At 40.3% G+C, this 17,841-nt stretch overlaps 2 protein-coding genes across 4 annotated transcripts; one reads left to right on the forward strand and one right to left on the reverse strand.

Moving 5' to 3' along the window:
* Positions 1-4,147: 4,147 nt before the first annotated feature.
* Positions 4,148-9,842, forward strand: cmasa (cytidine monophosphate N-acetylneuraminic acid synthetase a). Its single transcript, XM_063900830.1, has 8 exons — positions 4,148-4,490; positions 5,722-5,864; positions 6,139-6,294; positions 7,091-7,224; positions 7,339-7,433; positions 7,691-7,862; positions 7,938-8,103; positions 8,594-9,842. Exons 1-8 carry the CDS (start codon positions 4,267-4,269, stop codon positions 8,806-8,808), a joined length of 1,305 nt encoding a protein of 434 aa, XP_063756900.1. The 5' UTR covers positions 4,148-4,266; the 3' UTR covers positions 8,809-9,842.
* A 684-nt stretch (positions 9,843-10,526) lies between these two features.
* On the reverse strand, positions 10,527-17,304 carry LOC134876009 (E3 ubiquitin-protein ligase TRIM7). 3 transcript variants are annotated; one of them, XM_063900828.1, is made up of 15 exons: positions 17,132-17,304; positions 16,711-16,852; positions 15,767-16,025; positions 14,950-15,158; positions 14,684-14,788; positions 14,311-14,406; positions 13,754-13,987; positions 13,518-13,665; positions 12,746-12,793; positions 12,583-12,609; positions 12,439-12,503; positions 12,024-12,134; positions 11,239-11,357; positions 10,913-11,009; positions 10,527-10,827 (listed from the first exon to the last, which is right to left on the reverse strand). In XM_063900828.1, exons 2-15 carry the CDS (start codon positions 16,849-16,851, stop codon positions 10,684-10,686), a joined length of 1,803 nt encoding a protein of 600 aa, XP_063756898.1. In that variant the 5' UTR covers position 16,852; positions 17,132-17,304; the 3' UTR covers positions 10,527-10,683. The 3 variants fall into 3 exon arrangements, 1 of the variants encoding a protein (XP_063756898.1); XR_010167315.1 differs by having other exon boundaries at positions 10,688-10,827; positions 11,231-11,357; XR_010167316.1 differs by lacking the exon at positions 10,527-10,827 and having other exon boundaries at positions 11,239-11,385.
* Between the last annotated feature and the right edge of the window lie 537 nt (positions 17,305-17,841).

Here is a 17,841-nt window from a genome sequence, read left to right on the forward strand (position 1 = left end):
TACTTTTAGGGAGTGGGTGAGGAATGGGGGACACAATAAGCTTGCACCCCCCCCAGTCAAAAGTCCAACGAGAAGTGAATTATTTTTAAGGCAAACCAGTGAAAATAAGGCCTCCTGGATCCGGAGCGTTGCTTTAAAAACGCTATTCCGTTACCGGTACCTGTAATGAAGTGTCATCCGTTACCTAATAAGGATTACAGGGTAAAAGTGAGAGTCCTCTGCACATTTTAATAAAAATGATGCCTTTTATGAAACATACTCTTGCAGTTAGTGGACCAACAATGAAATAAGACTCTGTTTGCTCTAAAATAATATTGGAGCAAACATTTGGGTTCATATAAGTCTTAAAAAACAATACAAAAATAATGATAATGCACCTTTTGAGAACTCCATGACAACTTACAATGCATACAAGAAATGCTGCACGGGTAGAAACAGCATGTCATCATTTGGTCATTTAAAACAGCTGATTTAAAATGACTTTCCTATAGAAACACAACAAACCACGTCCCTAATACCTCTCAAAGTTATCTTAAAGTATGTATTTGTACAAATATCATCAGGGGAGTTTGGGTTGTTCTTTGCTATTTGATCCTATTGTCACTTTTGTCTTTATTTTTGCTCCAGTTAATTTAGCTTCTGCTCTGAAGCTCTGGCTGGATAATAATCAGACAAACCTGATTTATAAAGACCTTAAACCGTGACCATAAACACTGATACTGTCCATCCATTCTTGCAAGTACTTGGTCTTGTGATACTGCAGTTCAACGGCAGTACCAGAGTACTTTCTTTGGTTTAATATCAGAGCTGAAAGTACTAATATACGCCTGTTAGGATGGTAATGGGTCATTCAGAGATCAGAGTGGCTCCCTGCTGTGTGTGTTTACAACCTCCTGCTGCTATACCACTGTTCTCCCGTCTTTGTAATTAACAAGGTTACACACTTACACACACACACACACGCACACACACAAACACACACACACACACACACACACACACACACACACACACACACACACACACACACACACACACACACACAAACTGGTAAAATGTCCACATTCATAAGAAAACGACTGAATATCCTTTATTTATCTGGAACGAACTCCCAGAAAACTGCAATTCTCACTCCTTTAAATCAAGACTGATGACTTTTCTGTTTGCCTTTTAATAAAAAGTATATCAAACACTGCACTGTGACTTTTATCCTTGTATTTTACATATTTCTTAATCAATTTTACCTCGTTTTTTGGGCTTTTTAACAGCTTTTCTCATATTTATTTACCATATCTCAATGGTTTTTGTGAGGCACTTTTATCGGCTTTTTGTCTAAATATGCGCTATAAATAATCCTGCCTTGCTTTACTTCAAATTATGTTACATGTAAGTTAAATATGCTGGGTGATATTGAACTCTGAGGCCTTGATCCCGGCCTTTTTGGTTACTCTAACACCAGCAGAGAGTGTTGTTTTTTTGTTCTTTGTCTGGTATTCAAAGTCTTTCTGTGTTACTCCTCTCTCTATCTTCCTCCCTGAAGGCCGGCTGTCCCAGAGCGAGGAGCTGTGCAGAGTTTCCCATTTGCATGATGCAGACAAACAAAACCTAAAATAGGACGGACACACCTGGAACAGAAGCATGCTGCTCTTAGGAGGAAGAGGAGTGGTGCAGGGTGTAAGAATGAGCGGTATGTCGCCGGGGCTGTCGGAGCAGTTTGTATGGATTAACTACCCTCTTCTTTCCTAACTGTCATTATCCTCTTTGACCTTTTGCATTTAACTTCTTGCTTTTCATTAGGACATGTTGTGTTTGCATCCACCCTAAGTCTGTCTTACTCAGCACACAGGTATGTTATAAAACATCTCCAGTTCAACCTGATCCACAACCACCTCCTCTACTTTGTTAATGTTATTCATCTCTACGAACACAGATTTCTTGTGGGTCATCCATCCACCCCTCATTCATGCACATAACTCTTGCTGTATGTTTTGGATAGGAATCAGAATACTTCATTTATCCTGGGGGAATTTAGTAAAAATAAAATAAACAAAAATTAGAGGTTAAAGTAAAAATGTGCAATAAACAATAGGTTAGAATAATAATTAATAAAATACAAGATTAAAAAAAGAATATGTTGAAGTAAATAAAAAATAAGTTAGAATAATAATAATAAAATATAATAAACTGGAATATGTTAAAGCAAATAAATAATAAGAAATAGGTTGAAATAATAATTAACAAAATAAAGGTAGATATATGACCCTCAGAGATTGTGCAAGAACAATGCATAACTTCTGATGGTCATATATGTAAATATATTGTCATACATGTATATCTTGGTATATAATTGGGAAGTTTTGAGCTAGGTAGTGTAATAGGAATGTGAATTTGAAAGGTGCATGGACAAATTTCTTGCTGTGAGCCTGAGTAGTGGATCCTGAGTCGTGGCTGTACCTGCCTGAGGCCCCCCTTACTACTTCTTTGATAACTGGCTGCCACCGGATTCTTGAGGTTGATATTTGTGCTTAAATACTTGTTCAAAAGGAAATGTCAGCTGACTTTTGACAGAGCAAGTCAATCAGGAACTGCATGTAAAATTAACCTGTCAGGCTCAGTTATGTAACATCAGTCTGAAGCCTTTAAATATCTGACACAGTGACAGGTGTGTGTGATTTAAAGCTGCATGGCAACGTGGGACAAAAGAAACAAGCTGTACACTTAAAACAGACAGATACATGTATTATATTGCCTATATTCACAGATATAGCAAATATGGTTAGTATTAATTACCTCGTCCCTCACGTTAATTGCACTTGAAGGTCAGAAGATGACGCTGTTGATCAATTACACACAAAAGAGAAATGTCAGCGGATGAAACGTGTTTTCCTGCTGCTCCAGTTTTAATCAAAACTCATAACAAAGATGGTTTCGATCAGCAGGTTCAGCAGCTCTCTCTGCCAATTAAATCCACCTTAGACTGTATTCATGCACAAACATGCCATCAGGGTTAATGGGGAAGCATTAAGAGGTGAGTGAGGAATGTGTCAAGATTTTTTTACTGGAAGAAGCGCTCCGGTGCACAGGAGATATGTGACTAGGGAAGATAAATAATAAATAATATGTTGTAAAATAAATAAAAGATCATAAAATAAATGAATTTAAAAAGTGAATTATGAATTAAATAAAACAATATTTAAATACATAAATAAAATGAATTAATTAATAATACATTCAAAAAATCAATTGAAAAATTATAAAATTAAAATTAAAATAAAAAAGTGGGTAGAAAAGAGAAATAAAAAGTACCTGAAATACGTAAATCAATTCATTCATTCATTATATATTCACAAATTATAGAATAAATAAATAAAAGATTATGAAATAAATAAATACAAAATGTCTAAATTAATTTAAAATGTGTTATAATAAAAATATTGAAATACATTTATCAATTCATTCATTCATAATGCATTTTTTTAAATAATAATAATAATCAATATAATACATTTATAAAAATATTATTAATTAAGGATTTCATTAAGAAGAGAAAAATTACGAATAGTTTCTTGTCTGTAAAAAATTAAATATACTTTTTGTCAGTATTACTTTCTGGAAAAGCTATAGAGAAGATTTTTGTTCCAGGAAGAACGGCAATAAATATTTTAACTTATTTCTTTTAATAATTTCACTTTTAAATGACATTTGCTCATTGTTCAAGTACTGTCACATTCCTTCGTGCACCTGCACATCAATGCACCTGACACACACCCTCAAAAACAGAAAGGAACACATAATAGACTTGGCTTGGTTTTGACAGTCTTTGTTTGAGATACTTAATAATGATTAAAACATAGAAATCAATAAATGAATTATGATTCAAGGGTTTAAGTTGTAGTTCAAGTACATTTTGATATTTCACCTGCAGGATTTCTACACTCTGCTATTAATACTTTTTCCACCTCTGGGTAAATCTAAATAAAAACTGGCAGTCCATAAATACATGAATTAGGAAGTAGCAAAATAAAAAAGGTGCATTCCCTCCTCCTCCCCCTCCTCATCCCCCTCCTCATCCTCCTCCTCCGCAGCAGCAGGTGGCAGTAGTGAGCCTCGCAGCTGAATGAACAGCAGGAACAGCAGGAGCTGAAGAAGCAGGGAGGAGTTTCACTTAAATGGTGACATTTCGGTGACATTTCGGAGTCATTCTACTCAGAGCTGAACAGGAGTCCGGGTCTTTGTTTCCTTCCACACCCTGCAGACAGAGTCATTATGGCCACCAAGAGGAAAGCTCATTCGGGGGGGAGCGGGCCGCGGGACGGGCTGCCGGACGCGAAGAAGCTCTCCAGCGAGGGTGCAAAGCGACACGTCGCCGCGGTGGTCCTGGCTCGCGGAGGGAGCAAAGGGATCCCCCTGAAGAACATCAAGATGCTGGCCGGGGTGCCTCTGCTCGGCTGGGTGCTCAGGGCTGCTCTGGACTCCAAGATGTTTGACAGGTACATGCAATGTGTGTGTAATAAAAACTGGGAGAATTAACACCAACTAAAAGCACGGTATTTTAAAGTAGTACACCAGAGAGTATTCTGATGTATTCTGTATATTTTATAGGGCAGATAGTGTCAAAATGCTGCTTTTTACAAAACTATTTCCCAATCTATCTCAAAACTTGAAACCTTAAAGAAAAAAACCCCTTTAAAACTGCAAATCAGCATTAAAGCTTATTAACGCCAATACACCACTGTTCCTATTGTACTACACACGTTATATTCTGTACTACACATGTTATATTCTGTACTACACATGTTATATTCTGTACTACACATGTTAAAGATAGTAGTACACATGTTATATATTGTAGTACTTGTGTTATGTATTTTAGTACACATGTTTACTTCTTCTGTTCTTGAATAGTATAGTGTGTGAACTTGGTCCGGGGAATGATTGTAAAAGGTGTGGTTTTATAGGGGTTACAGATTAAAGAGTAGCAGCACGCGAGTAATTCAAATGCTAGATATTGAAAGCATCTGCAGCTTAGTCAATGAATCGACACATTTGAGTTTTTTTGGGGTGTTTTTCTTTAAATACGTCTTTACTTTTACCTCAGTAACTCAGGGTAGTATCACTACTTTTAAGTCCCATAGAAAAACATTAAATATGAGAAGAGAAAACAGTGTTAGTCAGAGCATTAGCACATGAGTAAAGCAATGACAGTATATGTAAAGAGAGTCAGGTGTGCACAGGAATAAAAAAGTGAATTAGAAATCAAATCATTATTTAAATACAATGAATGAATTAATAAATAAATAATACTTTTAAAAAATGTTATAAATACAAAAAATAAATGAATGAAGGAGAGAAAAATTACAAATAGTTAATGATATGTAAAAAATCAAATACACTTTTTGTCAGGATGTGCACATGATAACGGAGTGTATAACAGTGTGTACCTAGAAGAGAAGCATGCGTTGAAGCGTTATTCTTCCACGTTGTGACTGAAACACCCTCTCTTGTATATGAGCATGTGAAGGACACTGTTCGGGGAGCTAGTAGAACCATATCTCTGTGTGTGAGGACTACTTCCATTCTGGCAAGGATAAGAAAAACATGTGTCCTGAAACTCAAGGAGGTTTCTCTAACTCCAAAAATCCTTGCAATCTCTGTGATACACATTGTGCACTCATAGCTCCAACCGTTATATGAATAATAACACACCTTTATTTGTCTCAGTGTTTGGGTGTCCACCGACCACGACGAAATCGAAAAGGTGGGAAAATCTTGGGGTGCCCAGGTGCACCGCAGGAGCAAGGAGGTTTCCAGAGACTCTTCATCATCCTTGGAAACCCTCCAGGAGTTTGCCAGACTCAACCCAGGTATGCAAACACCACCAGGATGTTGTGTGTGTGTGTGTGTGTGTGTGTGTGTGTGTGTGTGTGTGTGTGTGTGTGTGTGTGTGTGTGTGTGTGTGTGTGTGTGTGTGTGTGTGTGTGTGTGTGTGTGTGTGTGTGTGTGTGTGTGTGTGTGTGTGTGTGTGTGTGTGTGTGTGTGTGTGTGTGTGTGTGTGTGTGTGTGTGGGTTTGCATGCGTGCGTGTGTGTTTGTTTGATCAGAGCCGCAGCGTCCTGAAGCTACGCCTTTGTTTTCACAGAGGTGGATGTAATATGCAACATCCAGGCCACCTCCCCGTGTCTCCACCCGTTCCACCTGAAGGAGGCCCTCGAGATGATCACCAAGCAGGGCTACGACTCCGTGTTCTCCGTGGTCCGGAGACACCAGTTCCGCTGGGTGGAGGTCAAGCAAGGCAGTGAGTCAACGCATGTTTTATACAGCGAATGCACGATGAATCCACGTGGTATTTTAAGGAGCCTTTCCCGGAGCTCAAAGATTGCACCCCGCCTCTTCTGGAGGATTAAATCAATTCCCAACAAGGCAATAAAACGCCTGAAGAGGAAGCACAATACAATCAAGGCTGGGCTTCGAGTTGTGACATTCACCTCCACAGAAACACGGTGTCACCATAGTGGACCGGATCTATAAGGAACCTGTTGCAGCAGTTCCTGTTTTTCCTCATGTTTGTTTTCTCTTTTAATCAGATTAACTGAGGTTATCAAGAATAATTTACAGTCCTTCCCCCCCTCCTGTAAATGCACTGCTCCTAGTACTAGGATGGGTTAAATGCAGAGGACCAATTTCACTGTGTGTGCTCTGCTGTGTGTATGTGACTAACAAAGAGGGTTCCATCCTCAAATTCTATCTATCTATCAGAGCAGGTATTATCTCTGTGTGCCTCGTCATTGTCGTTTGCTGGCATTTCTACAGTATGCCGTGAGCAGGTAAAACACGTCGGACCGGTTTGATAGAGAGTAAAAGGGGAAATTGTATCCCTCACCAGGAGAGGATTCAGAGATGTGTGCACGATGCACAAAGTAGTAATGTTTCAAACTAAGATTTAGAATTTTGAGATATTATTTAGAATTTATTTCTGTAATAAATGAGAGTCAGGGACGCCTCGCTCCTCCTCCTGCAGTGTGCCGAGTCTTTAAAATAAAACAGGACTGATGTTAATACCTCTTTGTGACCCTCCCCCTCCGCCCCTCCAGGCAGCGAGTTGACCAGTCCGCTGAACCTGGATCCGGCCGCCCGCCCGCGCCGTCAGGACTGGGACGGAGAGCTGTGTGAGAACGGATCCTTCTACTTCAACTGCAGAGAGCTGCTGATGCAGAACATGGTGCAGGTAAAGTCAGAGCAGGAGTAATTAAAGTGAGCATGCAGTCGTGCAAGGCTTCTCTTGGATTTGGAAAATTCCTTTTGTTGAAATAGTGTTTGTGGGATCTTCACTTCTCTGCAGGGCGGGAAGGTGGCGTACTACGAGATGCTGCCGGAGTACAGCGTGGACATCGACGTGGACATCGACTGGCCTGTCGCTGAGCAGAGGGTCCTCAGGTAGAACACTTATACACCTAGGCAGGGGCTTTACCTTTCACCATGGCTCTTTAGTTATCAGAAAAGAGGGAGGGATATTTTATCTTCTAAACAACCAAAAATCTGTGGCTCATTTACTCTCACATTTCTTCCTGCAGTGACAATGTTTGGTTTCTAAAAGGCTGAATCCAAACGAAAAGGAAATATTTTCTGCTGTGAATTCTGGGAAATAATTACCTGATCTTTTTCCTCTCTTTTCGTCCCCCCTCTCTCCTCAGGTTTGGTTACTTCGGTGAACCCTCCCCAGAGGTGGTACGTCTGCTGTTCTGCAACATCTCCGAGTGTCTGACGGCGGGACGCGTCTTCATATCGGCGTCCGGCGAGGAGATGATGTCCATCCACATCAGAGACACCCGGGGCATCCGCTTGCTGCAGAAGGAGGGCATCGAGGTGGGCGTTTGTCCGGGGGGAAATGGTTTATTCTCGTGTCATGCGACCACACCACTGACCTCTGTGCTCCTCCAGGTGGTGCTGCTGACCTCCGACCTGGACCCCATGACCAATCAGCTGAAGGAGAAGATGAGCAAGAGGACGGGCTGCCAGGTGGTGACGGTGGCAGAGGAGCCCCTCCACGGGCTGAAGGCGATGATTGAGGAGCGGAAGCTGGACTGGAAGGACGTGGCTTACATGGGTAACGCAGGAAGACCTTTTTACAAGAAAATACAGCTTTTTATTTACTCCAAATGTTGCAAACATATTATCTTTTTAAGTCTATTGCTCGTCTCTCCGTCCTCCAGCTCTTCACGAGGTTTCTAAAATGTCTTCCCATTATTGTGGGTTTTTCTCGCACATCATTCCTTAATTTAATCCATACACAAACCAAAAAATACAATAATTACAAAGCCGCTTTTTTTCAAGTTTTTCTCTCGTAAATTTGAGATAATAAACAACGTTATTCTCAGAGGGAGTCCAACCTTATTCCTCTTTGATCTCAGAGTATAACCCCTGCTCCCCGGCTACATTCCTTAGATTTTTTGAACCTACAAAGGTTTTTTTTACGCCGCCATAAGTGATTTTAGCTGGTTACATTATCTGGATATTTAATTTGATTCTCATGCCCCTGGTGTTGCCTCTGTGTGTGAGTTTTAATGTCCGTCTGATTCATCGTTCCCCCCTCTCAGGAAGCGACCAGCAGGACGTCTGCTGTCTGAATGTAGCGGGGTTGAGCGCGGTCCCCCGAGACGCCCCCAGTGTCGCCATCAACGCCGCCAAGTACACCTGCCACAAGTTCGGGGGGAAGGGCGCGCTGCGGGAGTTCGCCGAGCACATCCTCCTGCAGAGAGAGAAAGCCAAGTCTCAGATGGAGCAGCAACGCATCGACCGCCACCACTTCTAAACATCGACGTCAGTCACGGCACAAGCAAAGCAACAGAGATTTTATTTTAATGAGTAGATTTATCTCTGTTCACAATCAGATCTGGAGCTGTGTGATGATTATAACGCATGCTCTTCAGTTTCTTTTAGAATAGAAGGAAAATATCAGCAATGTGAAAATGATGTAACGGAATATGAAGTATCCCACAACACCAGAGTCTGCTGCTCTAGTGCACCACACACCCAAATATATCAGTGATTAAACCATTTTGTATTTATAAAGCGGCGTAAAAGTATTTTTTTACAGATAAATTGACTTTTAGCATTTTAATTTGAAAGGAATATTTGTTTTAAAATCATAAAACTTGTAGAAAAACGTTAAATAAACGTTATTTTTTTAGCCAGCCACTACATTTTAATACAATGTGGTTAAAGTCCCCTAAGTTAGGACTTATGGTGACTACTGCCGCTCAGTATCACCATGGATTGATACTGTGGTTCTTGGTTACCCCAAAAACATACAAAACAGCAATTTTAAATGTCTTATGTTCCCAAAAAAGCAACACATTTAATATTTAGGGACATGTGTGTTTATGCTTTATATCGCCAATGACAACACTGAATGTCTGTCCGCTATTTTGGATTTTTCACCATGTAACACTGCTCCGTTAAGCAGGGAAGCAGCCTCCCGGTGTTCCGTTGCAAATGAGTTTGTTTTCGTGCACGCGATATCGTTTCAGTCCAGCAGATGGCGTCATAGCCCTCCTCTAAACAGCAGGACGTTCCTTTAACTTCCAATCATATTTTTCCACACGGTACCTGAAGGTAGCATTGAGCTAATGATGTGTTTGAGTGCTCGGATAGATGGGTTGTTTTTGTCAGGGGCCCGATCGACTGCAATGTGTAGGATTTATGGCAATATAATATATCTCTTCCTCTACACCTTCCTCAGAGACATTTGTTTGTCGTTCATGGGATTGTTTCTGTTTACTTTAATAATTGTGTCGGGTGTCATTGATTTATCGTGTATTTTTTTAAATGAAGATGATGGTTGAATTTCTTGGTCTTGTGTTTTTATTCAACTGCCTCTCCTGACATGTCTCCATGCTTTAATGTTCAGAAAGCTCTTTATTGTTCTCATACTTTCTGTGCTGCAGCACCTCTTTTCACCCTCTGTCTGAAACCAGAGCCCAGTCTGCTCTGATTGGTTAGTTGGCCGGCTCTGTTGTGATTGGTCAATCATTTAGAGATGTCCCGCCCCTTAGCCTATGAGTACAATGTGTTGGAGTTCTAGTCACTATGTTCCTGAAGTTAACAAAAGGAATTCAATCCACCTTTGCATACCGTTTACGTGCACTAAAACCTAGAGATCACACTACTGAAAAGGGAAAACCCAAAAACGAAAATAGGGCCTCTTTAACGAGAGTTAAAAAAGGCAAAAGATTTAAAAACTCTGGACATTTTTGGGCTATTTTGCTTCCCTTACATGTCTTCTTTCAGGCTGCTCAAAACATGTCATTTATTTTCTTATTTTGTACAAACGTGTCTTTAGATTTCTCCTAAATTAACCGAAAGTAAGCGTTAGCCTAATTTGCATAATCCAAACCTACCATTTCACAACATTTGAAAACCAAAAACACTGTAAGTATTCAAAGGGTGTCCGAATTGGTTTTCTGCAAGTAAGTGGAAGTCAATGGGTAGATCATAACCAAAGTCACTGCATGAATAAAACCAGATGTGTTTGTTCATTGAAAGTGATTGTTTTAATAAATGATCGGCACACAAAATTCAAATTCCTCATCTTTATCAATAAAGTATTTACAAAAAGGAGAACTTTTAATTAGCCAATTAAGGACATTTATCTTTAAACATGACCTGGAATATATATATATATTGGTCATGTGACAGGTGTGATAGTGAGCGGCCCGTCGTTCTTCCCAGACTTGTTGGTGCAGGGGCTGAAGAACGGGAAGATGCACTCGGTGAAAGAGTCGTGGAAAGTGTGGATGTGGATTTTAGCGTCGACGTTGTAGAAAGACACCTGCAGAGCCAAGAGGACACACAGGATTGTGTTTTAAAATACTGACTCTGTGTATTGAATTAAAAGGGGTGTGTGTTTAGTGTACCTGTCCTTTCTCATAGTCCACGAATATCCCGATCTTCTGTGGGTGGAGGCTCAGGTGCACGTCGGTGGAGGGTTCACTGCGAAAGGCGTACTTTTTCCTGTTTGATTGAAGTTTAATTAAAGGAGAAAGCAGGAGGAAGGTCGGTTATGGATCAAGCAAATACTACACATTTTAAACCAAGAATTCCTTGAATCGTTTTTGATTTTTTGGCGTTCAATTTCACCACACCTGTCCTTTACCTCCCTCCTTTTATATTTATGATATGATGAAACACATTATTTAACTACATTATTTTATTTGCATTGGGTATTTCAACACCTGCTCACCTGTCCCTCAGGCTGAGGAACCAGTATCCGTTGCTCGGGGTTACCTCGATCTTCCCCTTCCTGTTGATAGACTGTCGGGCGACCCCCAGGTCCCAGTCCGTCTTCCCCCCCACCTCCACCTGATCATCATCACACACATTTCAAACACTGGACAGACATGCATCATGTGTTTACGGAACATGACTTTAAATGATTTATTTGTGATCATTACGAGATGTCTTTATATCGCAAGAAAGCAGGACAGCACTATTGATCAAATAAATTAAAACCAAATTGAAATGTAAATTATTTTCCTGCAATATAAAGTTTAACAATTATAGAAAATGATCTTTAGTTGTATCTTTTATTGGACACTTTACTTTAGCTTCTTATGTTTTTATAAACACATTTCTTAAATATCTTTTAGATTATTTTACCATAAATTCGTTATTTTTTAATGGATATCTGTATTTTATTTATGTTTGTATTACTTTAACTTGTCACGTTGGATAAATATTATTACTCTAAATATTTACATTTTACTGAAACTTCTTGTTTTTGAACAAATTTATTTTTTCCATTTTTTAAAATATTTTACTTCAATCTAAAATGGAGCAACTGTCACCAACCCCCACCCCCAAAAAAGATCCCCTAAATAAACAAAGTATTGTGATTCTGAAATCATCCTGACCCATATCTGCTTTGCCCCTCTAAAACACAAAATGTGCATTCCTGTGCAAACAGCATATTTATGTATAAAAAAGTTCTGTTTCTGTTTGAAATAAAGCCGATTTTAAGCCGCTCACCTCCCAGTAGTGTCTCCCAGAGGAGATGGGCTCCCTCCCCACCACACACACCACCCTGTCAAACCTCTCGGGGGTATCTGGAAGCAGCTGGTGGCGATCTCCACAACGCACCTGCACAAACACAGATCAGGAATTAATTACAAACTTAATCGTTTTACATCAAAATGGGGAAAATAAACCATCAGTTTCTCTAAAATATTAGCCATAATTATCATTCAAACAAATAGGAGGAATTTCTAGAATCCCCTACAACTATTCAAAACATGTTGATGGAGAAATACTCCCTCTGCTTAATTAAAATATATATATAAAGAATGGAAGAAAAATAAATGTTCTTCATACATCCTAATTATTATTTAGATATGTTTCTGGATTATAAAAAAGATCTAATCGGTTCACATCCAAAAATACTCACACTCTTCATGTCCTCTGACAGAATGAGTCTGGGGTGAGCTGTGTTGCAGTCCAGAATCACATCCACTGTAATAAAGGCAGAGGACACATGTAAATTGTGTTATATTGTTCTATATTTAACCAAGCATTATGTGTCCCTACTGACCTGCATACTCCTGCACCCTCCTGATCTCTGCAGGAAAACAGAGGAGAAGTTTTCAAATGTTGGTAAAAATCCGTTTCAATGCACTGAGTATCGTTAACCTGTTGAAGGTGCAGAATATTTTATCCTGAATATTAAGCATATTTAAGGTGGACTGGACACTCACTGGGTTGTGGTCGGACCGGACTGGGCTCCAGTATTAAGGGAGTAAATCCTGTATGAAACAAGGAGGGAAATCATTATTGAGATACCACATGTCGCCACTAGAGGGGAGCATTTCTGCACCTAAATGACACTCAAATGACAGAAGGCCAGTTAATAAACAAACAGGAAGAATATTTTTCAGACAAAATGTATAAAGACTAAAAGCTCCATGATTATTTTAACTTTAAAATGAATTATTTATTTATTAAATGACTTTCAAATGTATTAAATTATATTAAAAAAGTATTAGCAAATTATTTATCATAAATTGGGCAGCAGTTTAATAAGATATAATATCATAAAATTAATAAATAACATATAAACAGTAAATATAAACCTACCAACAGTAGAAAGAAAATATCCACAGAGTCAATACAGTATACGTGGCATTTTACCGCATTTAATAGCATTTATTGGACACATTTAAAAAGGTAAACACTTCATTACTAAGAGCTGAAACCTCTCTCTATCATGCAATCCCCAGTTCAAAAATCTTAGCATAAAAAAGCTCTTTTAGTTTGTTTTGATGCGTTAATACAAATATTCTGGTGGTCCACTTGGCACCCTACTGGGCCCATGGTCATTCAATTCTCTCAGTAACAATTGTTTAAAGAGTAAGGCTGGTTTTACATACAGTATTAGAGCTAATTAGTTATAAAGCTTCTCTTTTGCTGCTTTATTTATTCGTGTTTGTTATCTTTGCAAAAAAAGCCGTGCATTTTGCCTTTTCTGACCTTTTCCCAAGATGGTCTTCAGCTCCTCCTGAAACCTCTCCACCTGAGCGGCGAGCGACCTGTAGACGGTTCCTGTCCCGAGGTCAGAGGTCACCCCCACCCCCGACCAGTCTTTGGCAGGCGGGGGGCTGGAGAGGACGGGGAACGTCTGGAAAATATTCAAACGAGCCAGTGAGCTTTCCCATATAGGGTATTACTTGTTCTTCCTCCACCTCGACCATCACCTCCTCTCTGACCTTGACGCAGTGCATGCGGTCGTCAGATTGGGCGAGCTGGGCGAGGGCGCTCTCTCTCCTCCGCAGCTCCTCCACCTCCAGCTCCAGCTGCCGGATCATGGCGTCGGCCTGATGCTCCGCCGCCCGCCGGCTTATGTCCATCACCTCCAGCAGCTTCGCCTGCGAGCGCTCGATGGCCGACACCAGCTCGGAGAACAGGGAGACGCTGCCGGCCGTCTCTCGCTCCACCGCCAGCTGAGGAGGGAGGTAAGACAGGATGTCAGGAGACCTTTTATACAGCCTCCAGGTTAGGATTTACTCTGAGGCGCCACAAAATCAAGTTATGATACTGGAGGGACTGATCCTTCTTGCGTCATAACTCTCAGGATGATAGGATGATATATGACATTTAAGTACCCCTTCAAAGTTGGTAAAAATTACCCCATAGTCTTCAGATAAAACCTTGAAAATGTACGTCGGAAATTGGGTAAAACTATCGAAATTCAGTCAGTTTCAGGAAATGTGAAGAAAATTGAGGATTTGCAGGTTTGTGTGTGTGTGTGTGGGGGGGGGGTTACCTGCAGTACACTCGCTGACAGTCTGATCTCCTGGATCTTTCGGATTCGCTGTCTGATCATCTCCTGGATCTCCTGCCTCGACACAATCAGCCTGTCCTACACACACACACACACACACACACACACACACACACACACACACACACACACACACACACACACACACACACACACACACACACACACACACACACACACACACACACACACACACACACACACACACACACACACACACACACACACACACACACACACACACACACACACACACACACACACACACACACACACACACACACAATTTCAGTGCTTATTTGTAAAGCCAAGCCAAGACACTGAAGAAGTAACCTCCCCTGAAGTCTTTTCCCACCTTTGTTTCCATCCACTCGGCCTCCAGAGTGACCGTGTCGTGACCCTGATGCTGCTCGGTCTCACACTCCGGACAGATACACAGTCGATCAGTCCTGCAGTAAATCTAGAATCAATCAGAAAATATTACACATTTAATCCGTCATGACAAATAAACAAGAGCCAGAAATCATGGACTATCGTTCTTGTTCCTTCAGGTAGCCTTTTTGCCGCCCAACAACGAAAATCACATCCAGAAAACCCTTGACTTGCATCCTGTTAAAGTACCATGGTTCCTCGGTGGTGGGTCTCGCAGACGGGGAGGCCCGTGCTGCTCGCCGCCCCGCTCACAGTGAACCTCCTCCGGCTGCCTGAGTGGGAGTAAGTGTGGGGAGGCCAGTCGGAGGTGGAGGGGTTCGTCATGGCGGCGATCGGGCTGTGGCTCGGTACCGAAGAAGCCAGCGAGGTGGTGGGGGGGACTGATGGGATGGACACACCTGGTGGAAGATAGAGGGATTGAACATTTGGACTGATGTGTGAAATGTAGCCAAAATGCAAACTCATCAAAAGTCTGTATTCTTGATGTGAAATATGGTGGAAATTCTTTCATTTTTGGGGGAAATGAAAGAATGAATATGAAATATTTGACCGTAAAATTTATAGTTTCTTTTTTACCAGCTTTGTAACGCATTGTGAGACCCTTTTGATTATTTGTCCATTTACATATTTTTGATGTATTTATTTACGCATTTGTGTGAATTGTCTTTTATAAATGATTATTTTCTACTTATATTTGTATATTTCTGTAAAGGATATGTATGTATTTAATTGGTTAACGATACTAATGTCTATTAACTGCATTAATTTGAGTATTTATTTGTTTTAATATTGGATTGTTCTTTTTAATGGGGGGTTTTACATTAGGATCAGCTGGAAAAACAAAATGCAAATACAAATATTTGTCAAAAATCAGGAAATAAAGGCAGCACTTTTGTTTAATGTGGAATATTTATCATACAGTTTTATATTTTACAGCTAGATTCCCCCTTGCTGTAGCGTTCAACACTGACTGATTAATATCTAAAGAATAAAACCCTCGTCTTACCTGGAGTCTCACCGGGTAAAGCCTTTGGCGGTTTTGGTTGAACACGAGGCAGCTTCCTCCTTAATTCTTCATATAAACTGTCTGGTATTCCTCCTCCTCCTCCTCCTCCTCCTCCTCCTCCTCTTCCTCCCATGTCCTTCCCCACTACTCCCCCGCTGGTCATGGATCTGAACTGATCGGTGATCTCTCGCAGAGTCCTGTTGATCTGCAGATCCGGTCGCTTCTGGAAGGCTCTCTTACACAGAGGACACAGGCACACCTAGGAGAGGAAGGAAGGGAGGGAGGATTAAAAGGAGAGGAAACAAGGAAACCAAACATTATAGATTCAGAAAACGTAAAAATGTTGACGTACACACTCTAGTTTGTTCTGTGTTCTGTGTTTAGATGAGATGTATTTTATTCATAATTTCTTGTATTTGCACGTGAAATAAAACTGCATAAAATCCAGATTATAATACATAAAATAATGTGCCAGGAGGTCCAGAAGCAACAGGCTTATCCAAATGGAGAACAACTAACAAAAGAACAATAATCAGCATCATATTGGACACCAACAATCAATATTATTAAAGAAAATACAACAAAAAACGACAAAAATCCAGTTAAATATAAAAGAAATGCATGAAAAAAGTCATTTTCTTTCCAATATTAGTCAAAATTCATCCCATTTTTAGGTATTTCAAAGATCTTTTACAACTATCCTTACCATTACAGATAAAGACATATTGTATTTAATGGTAACTTTAAGAAAAACAAGATAATAAACTGACTTTCATACAGAAAAAATCGAATGAAGACAAAGAAATACAGTTTCCATCAAATATTCGCCATAATTAAGGTTTTTTCAAACTCATAAGGTTGTTCTGAACGGTTTCTGGATAACTAAAGGCACCTTCATACACACAGTCACTTCTACACCATAAAAAGTCCCCCACCCCACCCACCTTAGCTCCGTCCCAGTATCTGTTTATGCAGGCCATGCAGAAGCTGTGTCCGCACGGCGTGGACGAAGGATTGTGGAAGACATCGAGGCAGATGGAGCACAGGAACTGCTCGTCGGACAGAAAGCTTCCACATAAAGACATCCTGTGGACAGCCAGGGACAAATAGAGACTAATCAATTCAGAATAGATGTTACGAGTGAATAAATTGAATGAAGAACTTCCATCAATCGATACAGAGATAATTAACGAGTGAATGAAGACACTTAAGGAAGTCAATTAACCAAATTTTGCGACGTTTGACAATTAAGATCCAATAAATGACGCGTGGTAGAAGTAATCAAACTGGTTGCTGCTTTTATCTCTAGTAAATGTATCTTTTATTGATAATTATAAACATAAATAACAGAGTGAAAGTTAATACCTTTCCTGTTGCCGGGTAGAATGGATCCAGAAAGCTCCAGAGTTTACAAATGTTGCGTATATTCCTCACGCTGTTGTTCGTTGTTCTTGATCGCTCACACCCGGACTTATGAAGTGTGTTTGCTTCTCAGGCTGCATTATATAGTAAAGGGTGTGTGTGTGTGTGTGTGTGTGTGTGTGTGTGTGTGTGTGTGTGTGTGTGTGTGTGTGTGTGTGTGTGTGTGTGTGTGTGTGTGTGTGTGTGTGTGTGTGTGTGTGTGTGTTTTACTCTCCCTCCCCGCCCACTTGCCTGTGTTTATTAAAATGTGGCAGGACTGGTTGAGGTGGCAGAATGATGAATTACTTTTTCAAAACTCTTCATTTCGCTGACATGTGTTATCCAAAACAACTCACACACTCGGAAACAAATGGGCTGCAGGAAAAGTCATGTTTCCTCGCCTCACGCCGTGTCTCTTGGCAGAGTAGAATCAACCAGCGCTCTTTAGCAATGAGAAAAATGACTCCTCTGTGGAACTGGGAGACTGTATTTTAAGAGGCTGCCAGAAAAGTGTCTTAAAGGCTTGATAAGTTTGATCAAATCTACTATTTTGCACCTTTGATTGCCTTCTTTTCATCACAAAACACTGAATCAAAGCTTTTCTAATCAACATGTTAGGTAACTATATTTTTTACGACGTATAAAAAACTTTACTGCAATTGATTTCTTTGTTT

This window comes from Eleginops maclovinus, chromosome 14, assembly GCF_036324505.1.
Source record: "Eleginops maclovinus isolate JMC-PN-2008 ecotype Puerto Natales chromosome 14, JC_Emac_rtc_rv5, whole genome shotgun sequence".
Lineage (NCBI taxonomy): Eukaryota > Metazoa > Chordata > Actinopteri > Perciformes > Eleginopidae > Eleginops > Eleginops maclovinus.